Source organism: Myotis lucifugus, unplaced genomic scaffold (assembly GCF_000147115.1).
Source record: "Myotis lucifugus unplaced genomic scaffold, Myoluc2.0 scaffold_2163, whole genome shotgun sequence".
Lineage (NCBI taxonomy): Eukaryota > Metazoa > Chordata > Mammalia > Chiroptera > Vespertilionidae > Myotis > Myotis lucifugus.
The window spans coordinates 16,423-29,831 of NW_005873211.1; the positions used below are offsets into that span (position 1 = coordinate 16,423).

The following is a 13,409-nucleotide window of genomic DNA, read 5'->3' on the forward strand; positions in this document are numbered from 1 at the left end:
GTTGATGGATCTGAAGTTGTGTGCATGGCTTTTCCACAGGCGCTCGAGTAGGAAGGTGGCAGTGGGAGGGTGGTCCTCCTCTTGGCTCTGTTTTCTCTATGGAAGCAGACACCATGGATTTACTCCCTCCACTGCCCAAAGCAGCCCTGGCACAGCGGGCACCATTTTACTCTGAGGGTGCAGCCCAGCCACACTGAGAGCTCGTTCACTCAGGGTCACACATCTCCCGCAGGAACATGTGCTGACCCTCTTCTCTGTGCCAGGCCCTGGGCTGAGGGAAGAGCAAAGCGGACCCTGTCCGCACTTAAGGAGCTGAACCCCAGGGGGCTCCCCCCACCGACGGGGCGCGCACTGTGACCCTCCCACCTCAGGCGGTGCCCAGGGAGCCGTGCCTGGTGCCAGCAAGTCCCGCTCTGACCAAGTCCCCGGGCTGTGACGCTGATGGATGGCATCAGCCGTCCGTGAGGAAGGGTGGCTGGAAGCCAGGCCTTGTGACCTGCCCCGTCCCCTGTGGCAGGACCAGTGAGGCTCACTGGGTACAAATAGCCCTGGGCTCCCCAGGCTGCTCAGTCCAGCTCCTCAGCGCTCACTGTTTGCTCAGCTGAACGCTCAGCCGCAGGAACCATGAAGCTGGCCCTGTCTCTGCTGCTGGTCACTCTGGCCCTTTGTTGCTCTGACGGTGAGTGTCACGTCCACTCAGACACCATCAGCCGGGAAGGGCCCTTCTCCGGTCCAGGTGACTTACATGGGGATGGAGAGGGGTCAGAATTAACCTTTCCCTCGCCCTGTGGACCAGCCCCCAAAGCCCAGCACTCGGGGTATCCGATCCCGGGGCTCTGGAACTTCTACAGAAACCCCCGCAGGCCAGTGTGGGCGGTCCCGTGGGAGGCCCCACTGCCGCCTGGTCTGTGTCGCAGAAACAGCAGGACAGAGTCACCTTCTCGTGAGTCAGGGTCCTGCCCCTGCAGCGCTGTGGCCTGGAACACAGGCTGCATCTCCCCAGGCCTCTCCTCCCTGGATCCCAGCGCCCAGGAGAGAAGCTGGGGCGATGGTGGAGAGGAGGTGGTCCGAGGCCGCCCTGGTCTCACCGACGTCTCCTCACCAGGGTCTCTTAGGTGCCAGGTGAGCCCAAGACTCTTGGACTCCTAGGTTCAGACTCAGAGAATGTTCCAGCAGGAGAGGGCTCCGTTCAAGAGGAGCAGTGCCGCCTGAGGCTCAGAGTGGCCAGTGTCCACGTGGCTCTGAGACCCAGAGGCGCTCAGGGGCTCGACAGGCCCGCTCCTCCTCCAGGGGCCCAGCCAGGATGTGTAGAGCCAGTGGAAACGCTAGGGCCGCAACTGCCCTTTTCCAGGTGAATGTGGCCAGTGGCCAGCAATGCTGGGCGTGTCCTCACGCCCTCGGGGCTAAGCCAAGTCCTTTTGAGTCTCTTCCATCTGACTGTCTGAACCCGCTCCTCTCTCCCCACGTGACCTCTGACCTGACCCTCCACCTCCCTGCAGAGCGGCTGTCTCCCAGGTGGGAGGGGCCTGGTGGGCACAGTCCCAGCTGCAGGCGCTGGCAGAGGCCTGAGGGTGGGGATGGAGAATCCTGACCCAGAAGTGGTTCCTGCAGGTCTCAGCACAACCCACTGGGTGGAAAGTCAGCCCAGTCCCTGCGCCCCCTCCAGGGGGTTCTGTCCTCAGGGCGGAACCAAAGAGCCAGTCGTGGTCTGGCCTCAGCGTCAGGTGTGACACTCACAGACTTCCTTGGTTAAGCCTGAGCCCTCTCTGTCCCATGACATGATCCCAGTGCTAGACTGAGCCTCCAAGGGCATCCTCCATCCCTTAGTAGCATTCCTCCCTCCTCTCCGCATTTACTGCCTCCCCCTCGGCCCTCTGCCAGGACCTGACCCTACCCTTCCCTGGAAAGACTGAGGGCTAACAGCTCCCTCCCCCAGTACCAGACAAAGGCAGGGGTGGCTCTGTTGAGGGGCAAAGCTGAGGCTTTGAAATCCAGGGACAGTGACTGGGGCAAAGCAGGGGACTCTTGGGAAGGCCTGGGTGTACTTGACAAAGGGGAAGACTGACCAGGGGTGGTCACCTGTGCTCCATCCGGGCTCTGCTGCATGCTCTGTGACCCGGCGCCAGTGAGGACTTGGGGGAGATGCATTTTTCTGGGCACAAGTATGGGAGGAGACCATAAGCCCCTGGGGTTCCTGTCTAGGTCTGAGGTCAGGGAGCCGTGGGGAAAGTGACTTTCCTACATCCAATGTGTTTCTTTTTCTTCTCCTCCAGCAAATGCCAAAGTCTGTCCAGCCCTTCAAAACGAAGTGAGAGGCTTCGTGTTGGACATTAAACCGCTCTTTTATCGCATCCTCAAGACGTTTCCGGCACCTGAACCCGCCTATGCGTCCACGATGGCTGTGAAGGATTGTGTAAATCGGATGGCCTTTAGCGACAGACACAAAATTTATGACGTTGTGGTAACTCCATTGTCCTTCTGCATAGAGGCTGCTGCTCAGCTGCATGGCCAGGCGGGAGGAGGGTGCAGCTCTGGGGGGCACAGGCGGGGGGCACCGGTCCCTCTGCTCACCTCTGAGAGAGGGGCCCGTGGCCAAGGGTGGATGGTGACCTGACACCCCCTGGGCCAGCCTCAGGCTGCACAGCCTCTGCAGGCCCCTCCCTGGGCTCCAGGTTCCCCACGTGTCCTGAGGGGGGACAGCCAGGGCCCAGGCGGTGATGGTGAAGGGCCAGACCCTGCTGCCTCCCTGCCTGGGAGAGTTCTGGAGGGCGAGGTCCCTCACTGGAGGCAGAAGGCACTGTCCCTGGGGAATAATGCCATGGGGTGGGGGTGCGCAGGGGGAGGCAGGGGAGGCAGGGAGCTGGCCCCGCCCTGTGAGGAGGGAGGCAGGCGGGGCTCTGGCAGCTTTTGCAGAGCCAGGCCCAGTCCCTGTCCCCTCGCCCCTGTCCCTCCTCAGCCAGCAGGCCAGAGGGCAGGGCCCCTCCCAGTCTGTCCTCTGTAGCCAAGGGTGGAGCTGACTGCCTCCCTGTCTCTCTGAGGAAATCAGACATTGGGGGGAGGGGGTGTGTCTCAGCTCCTCCGCCCCTGAACCAGGTCGGGCTTTAAGCAGGAGTCCCCACAGGCAGGGCCTCAGTGTGGACATGTCAGCGCGCCACCAGGTTGCATGTCCCGCCGGGGATGCAGATCTCCGCAGGCAGATCCTCCCATGGCCCCTCCCGCCTGGCCCTCCCCCCCGCATCCACTCTCCAGTGAACAGTCCCGACCTGGGACCTGGGACTCAGAGAAAGCAAATCCGGGGCTCTCTGCCCCCTTGTCCCCCTCCGGCTCCATCAGAAACCCGAGGCCACTCCTGGGCTCCTCGGTGTCTACATCCGGCTGTGGCCATGGCTCTTCCCTGATGTGTCTGCTGCTGGGGCTGCACGGGGACCATTGAATCCCCACCAGCACCCTGTCCGCCCGTCTCCCACTGGCCTGCCCTCTTCCCATCTTGGTTGTGAGCACACGCTGTGCCCGTGGCATCTCCAGGGGCAGCGGGACTGACGGCCCTTTCTCTCTGTGTCTGTTTCAGACGGCTATCGCGAAAAAGTGCAACAAATAGATTCAACAAACCTCACCTACGAGGACCCCTGCTTTCAATGATGCCCTGATCTTCCCTGGAAAATGTAGAGGTTTCAACGTCTTGCTTCAATAAATCACTTGCCCTGCACGTCCAGCCTGTCTTGTTTTATCCCAGTCTCTGGCCGTGGGTGGGGGGCATCATGAGGGGGCCTTGGGTGGTGACAACAGTGCATCAGGCTGACCCGATGGGCAGTGACCTGGAGCCTGAGGGCACGGATCACAGAGGGAACGTTGGCTCAGGGCCCAGCCCGCATCTCTGCACAGGCCTCCCAGGCCCAGGCCCTGCATGAGCCACGCAGGCTCCGCACCTCCATCCACTCAGCCAGCCGCACACCTGAGCGCTCAGACTCCTTTCCAGCGGCTGCTGCCAGGCCCGCCGTGCACTGTGGTCAGGGGAGTCTGTCCCAGGGGCCAGGACAGGAGGCTGCGGTCTTTCACTCTCTGCCCAGACCCGAGGGTGCGGAGGCCGTGCTGGCTGTGCAAGTCCATGGGGAAGCTCTTCTTGGCGGCTTCCCACTGGGAGGCGGATGCCAGTCCTTGTCTGGCTGCATGGGCTCCAGGGCCCAACGGAGCTGCCATTGCGCCTCCTTCCTGTGAAACCTCTGCCTCCTCCTCCCCCACATGTGGGATGGCAGAGAGCAGGCCCAGGAAATCCAGGGTTGTGGTCCACACTCAGAATCTGTACCTTTATCACAGCTGCAAAGTCCCCATAGAGAAGAGAGGGAAGTCCAGGGCTTAGGGCATGGAACGTTTGGGGGCTTATGACCCCACTGCAGGTCATCTGAGTCCTGACACCTGTGAGCCACCCCGTTTCCCTGCACGGCCCCCTCCCTCGTACAGCCTGTCCTTTCCATCTGCACAGCCATCGTCATCGTCCTGCCCTCGTCCCTCTCGGCTTGTGCCCAAGGCTCCTACCCCGTCCCCTGGGGGTAGAGCTGCCCTCCCTGCAATGCGCCTGGGCATCCACACCACAGTGACCTCCCACAGGAAGGGGAACCGGCCCTTCTTCTGCACCTGAGAGCCTAGGCCATGGTCCCCATGTTTCCAGGAAGAGGACGTCTCATTAGTCCTCAGCGTCTCCCATGATGAAGGGCACATGATGCCCACATGACTGAGAGCGTAGCCGATGGTGCCCATGTTATCAGTGATGCCCCTCGCGGCCTCAGTGACTGTGTGTGTGTCTCATCGGGAAACACGCACACTCAGTTGCCTCTTTTCTGAAGCACAGGATGTGCTCAGTCTGCAGCCTGTGCTCGGTGGACGCAGGATTCTCCAGCTCTTGCCACAGCCTGAGAGACACAGGCTGGGATCCCAACGGGAAGGGCCAAGGCCCCCGCTGGTGCTGCTCACAGGGCCTCGCACTGAAGCATCCATCTTATATAAAAACTGCTGTTTGAAATTTTAACCCTGCTATTTTGGCTTCTGTAAATACTTGCTTGCTTAAATAAAAAGGAAAGTAATACTACTCCCATTCCAGACAGGCCGTTAACTATGCCCCAGACAGAGTTGTCAATGCTGACACCAGGCCAGGCCTTGAGATATGGTGTCATGGCCCCTTCCCAGCATGCAGGCCTTCTTTCTCAGAAGGCCTGGAAGACTCATTCCAAATTTGGGAGACAAAGGACTAGAAAAAGCATCAGTAAAGAGAGTTTCCTCCATGTTGGGTGGCCTAGAATTTGAAAGACATTTTTTGTTTTTTCTGGACCTGCACAGAATTGAATAATAAAATGTAACTCCCTTTCTCTAAGCGTCGCTGGTTTTTTCTCAGGTCTTCTGGAACATTAATGGTTCCCTGACCGAGAAGAAGACCAAACATGCTGGCCTTTTGGCCTCCAGTGAGTGGACCAGGTTTGGGTCCAGGGGAGCCAGATAGACCTCCGGGAGGCGCCACTCTGCTGATTTAGCAGAATTGAACTGGGTACTCTGGGCACTCCCGGACCTCAGCCCAGGACCCGGCTGGCATCTGGAGAGAGTGGACGGACACTTCTGGACCTGTGAACAGAAACTGTAAGGGAGGGGCCCTATCAGTCAAGCCCACTCCCAGTGAGTGGAAGGGGGGCCTGATCACCTCCCTGGAGGTCATGGGACTTCCTCAGGCAAATTAATCAGGAATCAGGTGGACTGTTTAAACTCTGAGTCAACATGTGGTAGAAGTAAAAACTCAGAGTATCTGGTGTATGAATGTAAGTGTGAGAGTCTGTGTGAAGAGAAAGCTCCTTTGTGCCGTCTGGCTGTCCACATGCGAGTATTTGTTTTATCTTTCTGTTGTTCAATTTGTTTAAAGATAGGGCAAACTCCGCTTAGGGGGAGGACAGTAGAGAACTTTTAATTGATTTCCGCTGATGTGTAATTTGGCTCTGTTAGGTTAAGATTTTAGAAGTCTAATGTTAATTAACGGTATAAAATTTGTGAAGGTTGCAACCCAGAGAAGTTTAAACAAAGGCTTATTGGGTTAAGATTAGTACATTTTCTCATGGCCTGTGTAGGGTGAGGGAGAGAGACTGCCGGACTTTTATCATGTGGTCCCGAGACCTGTGACCTGCCTGCCCTTCCTGATAGGTGCACAGTGGGTCTCTGTTGGGGACAGCATCCGTTCTGACTGGGGGAGGAAGAGAGCTGAAAACTTCTCAGGAGTGGGTGTGAGATGGGGTGGTGGTGGGATTCGCTAGATAGGGTGATAGGCTCTCAGCCTGCTGAGATGGAGGAGCCCGAGGCTGGGGGATAGGGGGACGGTCAGAGAGATCACAAGTGGTACAGGAGGAGAAGGATTTGAGCCTCTGGGGCTTAGAGTAAAGAAGGCAAAATCTAGGAGGGAGAGCAGCTCAGAGTAAATAGTTAATGCAGAAAAGTGGGGGGTGTCAGCGGGGAGAGCAGGGAGAGATAGGTTTTTGTTGATTTTTACTTGTTAAGCACAAGTTTTTCTCTGCTACATTTTGTTCTCTTTAACCCTTCCAATACTAAATCAGACCAATGCAATATACTTGAACTTACATAGGAAAAATATAGCAGTTTTTACTAGACAAATTTTAATTTACCTGCTCTAGTAATCTAAGAAATACTGGCTGTTTACTTTTTAGTAATCATTAAAGGATTGATGTTTCTAAGAATATGGAATTACTGAGTAGAAGGTCTGAGGCATGGTTATACATTTTTAAAGGACATAGAAAGAAGGTTTAAAGGCTAATTTAGACGTGTAAAATTTCTAAAGGTTGGGTATGTAATAAGAAGGAGAAAAGAAATGTTAAAAGGAAATTAATCAAATATTACAGGCCAGTAAGCCAGGAAGAGTAAATAATTTACATTCTGCCTCCCTAAACAGAGAGTAAATAGTTATGCCAAAGTACTTAGGGGGAACTGATAAAAGAAATTCAACAGTTACTGTTTTGTTATAACTCTAGAGAGTCCATAAAAAGAACTGCCAAGGAAAGTCGGAAGATCTTAAAGCAGGTCAGTATATTTTTCTCCTTATACAATTCCTCTGAAATTTAGCAATGCTTAATGAATCATGGCAATACATTTCTTTGCATAAATTCAATAAGGCTGGTTTCCAGTAGTGGTTTTATTGACCGAAAACTTTGACTGGAGTACCATGTTTTAAAGAGCCCTGTCTGAACTCTGAAGACTTGAAGCCAATAAGAGTGCCATGGAGAAAGCCTGGTATCCTGCTTGGTAGCCCTGAAAATAGCTGGTGCTGGAGTATCAGGCCCATGCCCTACCATCACTGGCGGTTGGTCAGAATAGAAGGGGAGCAATAAGGGCGCCTCTGCGTCCCTGCAGAACCCCCACGCACTCTGGGCCAGGACGAGTAGTAGGGCTGCTGACAAGGGCCTTATCTCAAGGACAATGGGCCCAGGTAGAGCCACTGCAGGTGAGGAATTCACCTAACTCAACAGATACTGCAGGCAGGCCTGATGGCAGCTGGATGGCTTGGCTTCCTGGCCCTACGGGGCACATTAACATTCAATCATGAAATTCCGGCAAAGGTAGTCAGTTCCCATTCTTGTTGTGTTTATGCAAACAATCAGGCCAAATTAAATACAGTAAATAAATTAGTCTTTTAATAAACAGAGGAGTACTTTCAAGGAGGAAAAAGTCTATTTCAATAAAGGTTATTAAAACTGAAATGTTTTCTTTCCCTTCCACCAGACCATTTGTTACAGTTTGTCTCTGCCAGGTCACAAGCCCACCTCCTTCTGTGCCCAGGCCTCATAGTCCCTCTGACAGACAGCAAGGATCTCTTGGCTCTGAGAGCAACCTCTGACCCACCTCAGCAGGAAGTAATTACAGAAGAAATCCAACATCCATTATCCCTGAAAGAATTCAGAGCCAGGATCCTGGAGGTAATATAGTAGGCAGTTAGACAGACATGAGCAGAGCAAGGACGATGGGCCAACTGCACTACCAGATGTAACTAAGTCTTTCCACCTCTATGTATGTAAGACAAGGGGACTCCCCAGAAGCAAGAGGGAACTAGGCTGTAGATAAAGCTTCTCAGGAGGCTGCCCTAAAACCAGTGGGGCCTCTACAGATTCTAGTGACTCTTCCAGACCCTGACCTACTCACCTCGCCAGCTTACACGGAAACCCAAACTAGAAAAGCTGAAATCCATAACCAATCTTTACTCGAGTTCTTACAGGCTTTACAGTCCACCCAGAAAGCAGTCCGGAAGCATGTTCGAGATGCTCTGCTTATACCAACATCTGATCCGGTTCATCCCTTCCAACCTGCTGACTCTATTTGGGTAAAGAAGTTTGCCACCCAAGGACTGACTCCTACCCGGAAAGGATCACCCCTACGACAGTCAAGGTCGACAGAATCCTGACGTGGCTTCATCACACCCGGCTTAAGACAGCCCAGGCAAAATAGAGAGTCCAGGACTCTTCGGACCCTCTAAAGATTACTCCTGGCCCTCATTACAGGCCCTTACCTTATAAACAGGCCCACTAACATTTTTTGGCAAAGAATTAATTCTATTAAGCTTGTTGTCCTCAAGGATCAATATACCTCCCTTTCAACAATGACCCAAAAGACTCAATGATTTGACTCATGTACATAAAACCAGTAGGGAAAGAAGCAGCCCTCTGATATAAAAACTGCCGTTTGAAATTTTAACCCTGCTATTTTGGCTTCTGTAAATACTTGCTTGCTTAAATAATAAGGAAAATAAGACTACTCCCATTCCTGAGAGGCCATAAACTATGCCCCAGACAGAGTTGTCAGTGGTGACACCTGGCCAGGCCGTGAGATGTGGTGTCATGGCCCCTTCCCAGCATGCAGGCCTTCTTTCTTGAAGGCCTGGAAGTCTCATTCCAAATTTGGGAGACAAAGGACTGGAAAAAGTATAAAGAGAGTTTCCTCCATGTTTGGAGGCGCAGAATTTGAAAGACACATTTTTCTCTGGGCCTGCACAGAATTGAATAATAAAATGTAACTCCCTTTCTCTAAGCGTGGCTTGGTTTTTCTCCGGTCTTCTGCAACAGCAAGACCCATCCCTTTACCCTCTGACCATCTCCCTGCTCAGCCTGGATCTGTGCTCAGATCTATATGCCACTCATGCAGGCAGTATGTTGGGTCACACCCCTGCACGTGGACATGTCGGGGTCCCTCTGCCTCCACATTGCTCCCTGCACAGGACAGGTGACCATCGCCTCAGTCAGGCCCATTCCATTTCTCCTTCCTGGCGGCCCTCTCTCACTCTCATCCCTAAAATAAACCTTTGTACACAGACACACAATTACATTCAGCGACAATCACAGAGATACACATATTTACACTCACACACAGACCTCCCCCTAAGACATGCATAGCAAGACTCATGTGTGAGTGTGTGCCCTTGTGCGGGCACACACACATGTGCACACACATACACTCACACAAACAGACATGCACACAGGCAGACATGCACCCAGACAGACATGCACACAGACACATGCACACACACAGGCATAGTGAGCCGTCTGTGCTCACTGTGTCTTTCTGTGATGTAGTAGTCGCATCACAGCGTGGTTGTGAGAACACAGTGAATACATCCACAGTAAGAAGGACAAATGGTATCACCCATTGCTGTGAGTTGTAAACTGCCTCAGAGTTTGCCAGCAGCCAGCAGCTCCTGGGCGGACGGGGCCCGGGAAGGTCACAGTCCTGCCTGCCATTTCCCGGTGACTGGTCTCCAGGAAGGTGAGGGCCGTCACCACCACCGGACATGGGGACGAAGCATGTGCTCCCATGGCCCCTGCAGCCTGGCTCAAATCCTCTCAGAACGAGCAGGGAGGACTCAAAAGCAAGGATTCCCCTCCCCCTCCCAGCCTAAGGTGTGGGGATCTCTGCAGGGAAAGCCCAGGTGGTCTCCTGGGCATCAGCTCCCCGCCTGCAGGGCGGTGCCCACGGCCTACGAGGCAGGGCCCCATGACGTGGGGGTTAGCAAGGCTGTGCCTGAGGGTGAGCAGCTCGCAGCACAGCAGGTGCCCTGGGACCCTGCCCTCAGCTCCCGCCCCTCAGCCCTGCCCTTGGGCCCTCAGGCCTGTCCTTAGCCCCCCAGCCCTGCCAGCTTGGCAGCTGCTGGCCCATCCTCAATCCCAGGCTCTGCCACTGAGAGACCCAGGTCTGCACAGGACTTTTCTCCTGAGCTGCTGACCGAGGGGGAGGGGGCCACAGGCTGCACCAGCAGGGCTGGGTTGGGGAGGGGTGGTGACTGTTTAATGGGGAGCCCCGGTTTAGGCTGAACCTGGAGAGGGGCAGTGGTGACATAAAGACGGTGCATGCAGCAATGCCCAGTGAATGCTGCAACTCATTTCAGGCAACTTGGCTTCTACACTGACCCAAACTGAGGAGAAACGTGATGTCTTTTATTGAAAGGATTAATTGATTTCCTTAATGAATCCATTGGAACAGTGGTTTCTCAACCTGTGGGTCCTGACCCCTTTGGGGGTCGAACGACCCTTTCACAGGGGTCGCCTGAGACCATCGGAAAACACATATATAATTACATATTGTTTTTGTGATTAATCACTATGCTTTAATTATGTTCAATCTGTAACAATGAAAATAGATCCTGCATATCAGATATTTACATTATGATTCAGAACAGTAGCAAAATTACAGTTATGAAGTAGCAACGAAAATAATTTTATGGTTGGGGGTCTCCACAACATGAGGAACTGTATTAAAGGGTCGCGGCACTAGGAGGGTTGAGAACCACTGCATTAGCATGTTAAATGACAAGAGCTAAGACAGGGCAGAGAAGGGAGATATGAGGTATATCACTAGCATGAGATGTTATCATAGAGATTAAAGGCCTATAGACATTCAAGGGAGACCAGGCCTTATGAGCTTGCGTTCTCCAGGAAGAGAAGCTCTGTGAGGAGGTGAGGACTGAGTTGGACCTTGAAGGACAAAGTCTATGAGGATGACAGACAGGAGAACGTGAGGTCCTCCAGGAGTGAGGACAAGCCAGGCGAAGTCACCACCTAGAAGCTGAGCTCCGAGCTGGAGAACACACGGGCCCCAACCTGTCGGCCTAGGTCTGCACTGAGGCTCCACTCACTGTCCACAGAGTGTGAGATCACCTCACACTCCACCAGCGACAAGGCTTCCAGAGATTTCTCCCTCACTGGGTGTCTCAGCCAGGGCTCTGGTGCCACTGGATGTAGAAGAGTTCTCTTCTGGGTGGATGCCCTGAGCACTGCGTACCGTTTAGCAACAACCCTGGTCTCACCCATTAGATGTCAGTGACACACCACCCACCTGTGAGGACACAAAGATATCTCTGGACCCGGACAAATGTCCTCAGGGGTGGGTGCAAGGAGGGGGAGGATCATCCCCAGGAAAGAGGCATTGGAAAGAAGTATTCTTAGATCTCTCAGAATCCCCTTGCCATGCCCCTAAGGGCCAGGGGTTTCCACTCTGGAGGCCCATGGTTTGCAGGAAATTCCGGCATGAGCTGCAGGGAAAATTAGTCACAGAACGAGAAGATAATGGTGTAGAAATCAAATGAGCCCTATGGGCTGTCACAAGTGTGTGGGGATTAAATATTTAACCACACGATTTGTGGAAACATCAAGTTATGTAAAGTTCAGGGTTTTCGTGAACGAGCCAAGGAGAACTGGCTGGAGGTGGCACCTGATCCTGAATCAGCTTCCAAATCCGGGTCCCTGTCCCCAGGCATTAGATGGATCCGGGTTACATGGGATCAAGCTAATGTTTACTGATAGGGAATAGGAGGACAGAGGTGGCCCAGGGCCTGGATGTCAGAGCTCCAACTTCTTGCTCTCCTGACCTGGTCCTACCTATGGTGATGCCACAGTTCTCTCCGGAAACACAAAGAACTCGGTGTTAGCACCAGGATGTCAGGCTGATGCCTGGGTTTAGTGTAGGGTTGGAGCCTTGCCTTTATTAGAATTTCCAGTTAAAAAGTGTGTCTCCTTCTAAATGGACCTAATAAGTAAACATGTTATGTAGTCAGAGAATTCTTTCTAGAATTGCAAATCCTGTTCTTAAGGAAGTTATACACCTAATTAGACACCTACTGTATCACTGTTGTCACTCAAAAACCAGAGAAGCGCAGGGCATGACCTCCAGAGGCTCAACATGGAGGAAAGGGCCATGGCGTCAGTTCCTGGTCACCTGGAGAAAGGTGCACCCAGAAGCCATGGGGTCTTGGGAAGGGGATCCCTAGGGATTCAAGGCCACCGTCCAAAACAAGAAATGGGCTGTCTGTGCTGTGGCATCGGGAATAAAGAGTTTCAAGCTAAAGGGACTCAGGCAAGGACTGTGGAGGAGACTTCACCTGAAGCCAGAGCCTCGAGGAGAAATCTGTGGGGCCTGCTCAGACATCTACCTGGAGCCCACACAGGGCAGTTGGGCAAGTCCAGGTCACAGGACTCCACCCGAGTATTAACGTGAAGGGCCATAAGAGTCACACTAAGGAGACCTGTCTCTGATATCAGAACACCTGGCTCCTTACCTGGCTCTGCCACCCCTTCCCCAACGAGCTGTGTGGCCTTGGTCAAGGGACTTGACCTCTGTGGTCCCACTGTGTGCAGCTGGGGAGAAATGGTAACCCTACCTCATGGGAGGGAGACCACACATCTCAGTTGCTCAGGAGGATCCTGGTCTATGCTGCTGCCCAGGCATTCCACCCAGTTAGTGACCTCTTCTCCCTTCAGAAGTGCCCCAGTTTGGACACTATTTTCATCATCACTCTACTCATTGGGTTGTTGTTGTGAAGACAAAGAGAAGTGGTCACCAGTTCTCCACAGTGAGTAAGTGCTGTACCATTCTTGGCCTCTCATGTTTTACTGAACCTGGATGTAAGTAACAGAGGCAGCAGCTTGATATTGAGAAGGTTAATAGTCCAACGTTATGTAGACTGTGTTCAAAGAGAAGATCTGCATAATCTAGATCTCAAAGAAACTCTTTCAAGGAGTCAGAAAAATATCAGGTAAGAATGGATCAAAATATAGTGCTTAATTTTCAACTTTGACCTTTTCCCTCATATCTGAACGTGATTATCTCTGGATCTCTTAGAGGATTGGTTCTCAACCTGTGGGTCACGACCCCTTTGGCGGTCGAATGACCCTTTCACAGGGGTCGCCTAAGACCATCTTGCATATCAGATATTTACATTAGGATTCATAACAGTAGCAACATTACAGTTATGATGTAGTAATGAAAATAATTTTATGGTTGGGTCACAACATTAGGAACAGTTTTTAAAGGGCCAGAAGGTTGAGAAGCACTGTCTTAGAGGATGGAGTGCAGCAGAAAGTTCCATGGTCTGTAGTGGGCCTTGT

General features: G+C 53.0%; 1 protein-coding gene across 1 annotated transcript; it reads left to right on the plus strand.

Annotated features, from left to right (window-relative positions):
- The first annotated feature begins 545 nt into the window (after positions 1 to 545).
- On the plus strand, positions 546 to 3,706 carry LOC102441412 (secretoglobin family 1D member 2-like). Its single transcript, XM_014450388.1, has 3 exons — positions 546 to 679; positions 2,274 to 2,461; positions 3,569 to 3,706. The coding sequence occupies exons 1-3, from the start codon at positions 625 to 627 to the stop codon at positions 3,596 to 3,598; spliced, it is 273 nt and encodes a 90-aa protein (XP_014305874.1). The 5' UTR covers positions 546 to 624; the 3' UTR covers positions 3,599 to 3,706.
- Positions 3,707 to 13,409: the final 9,703 nt, after the last annotated feature.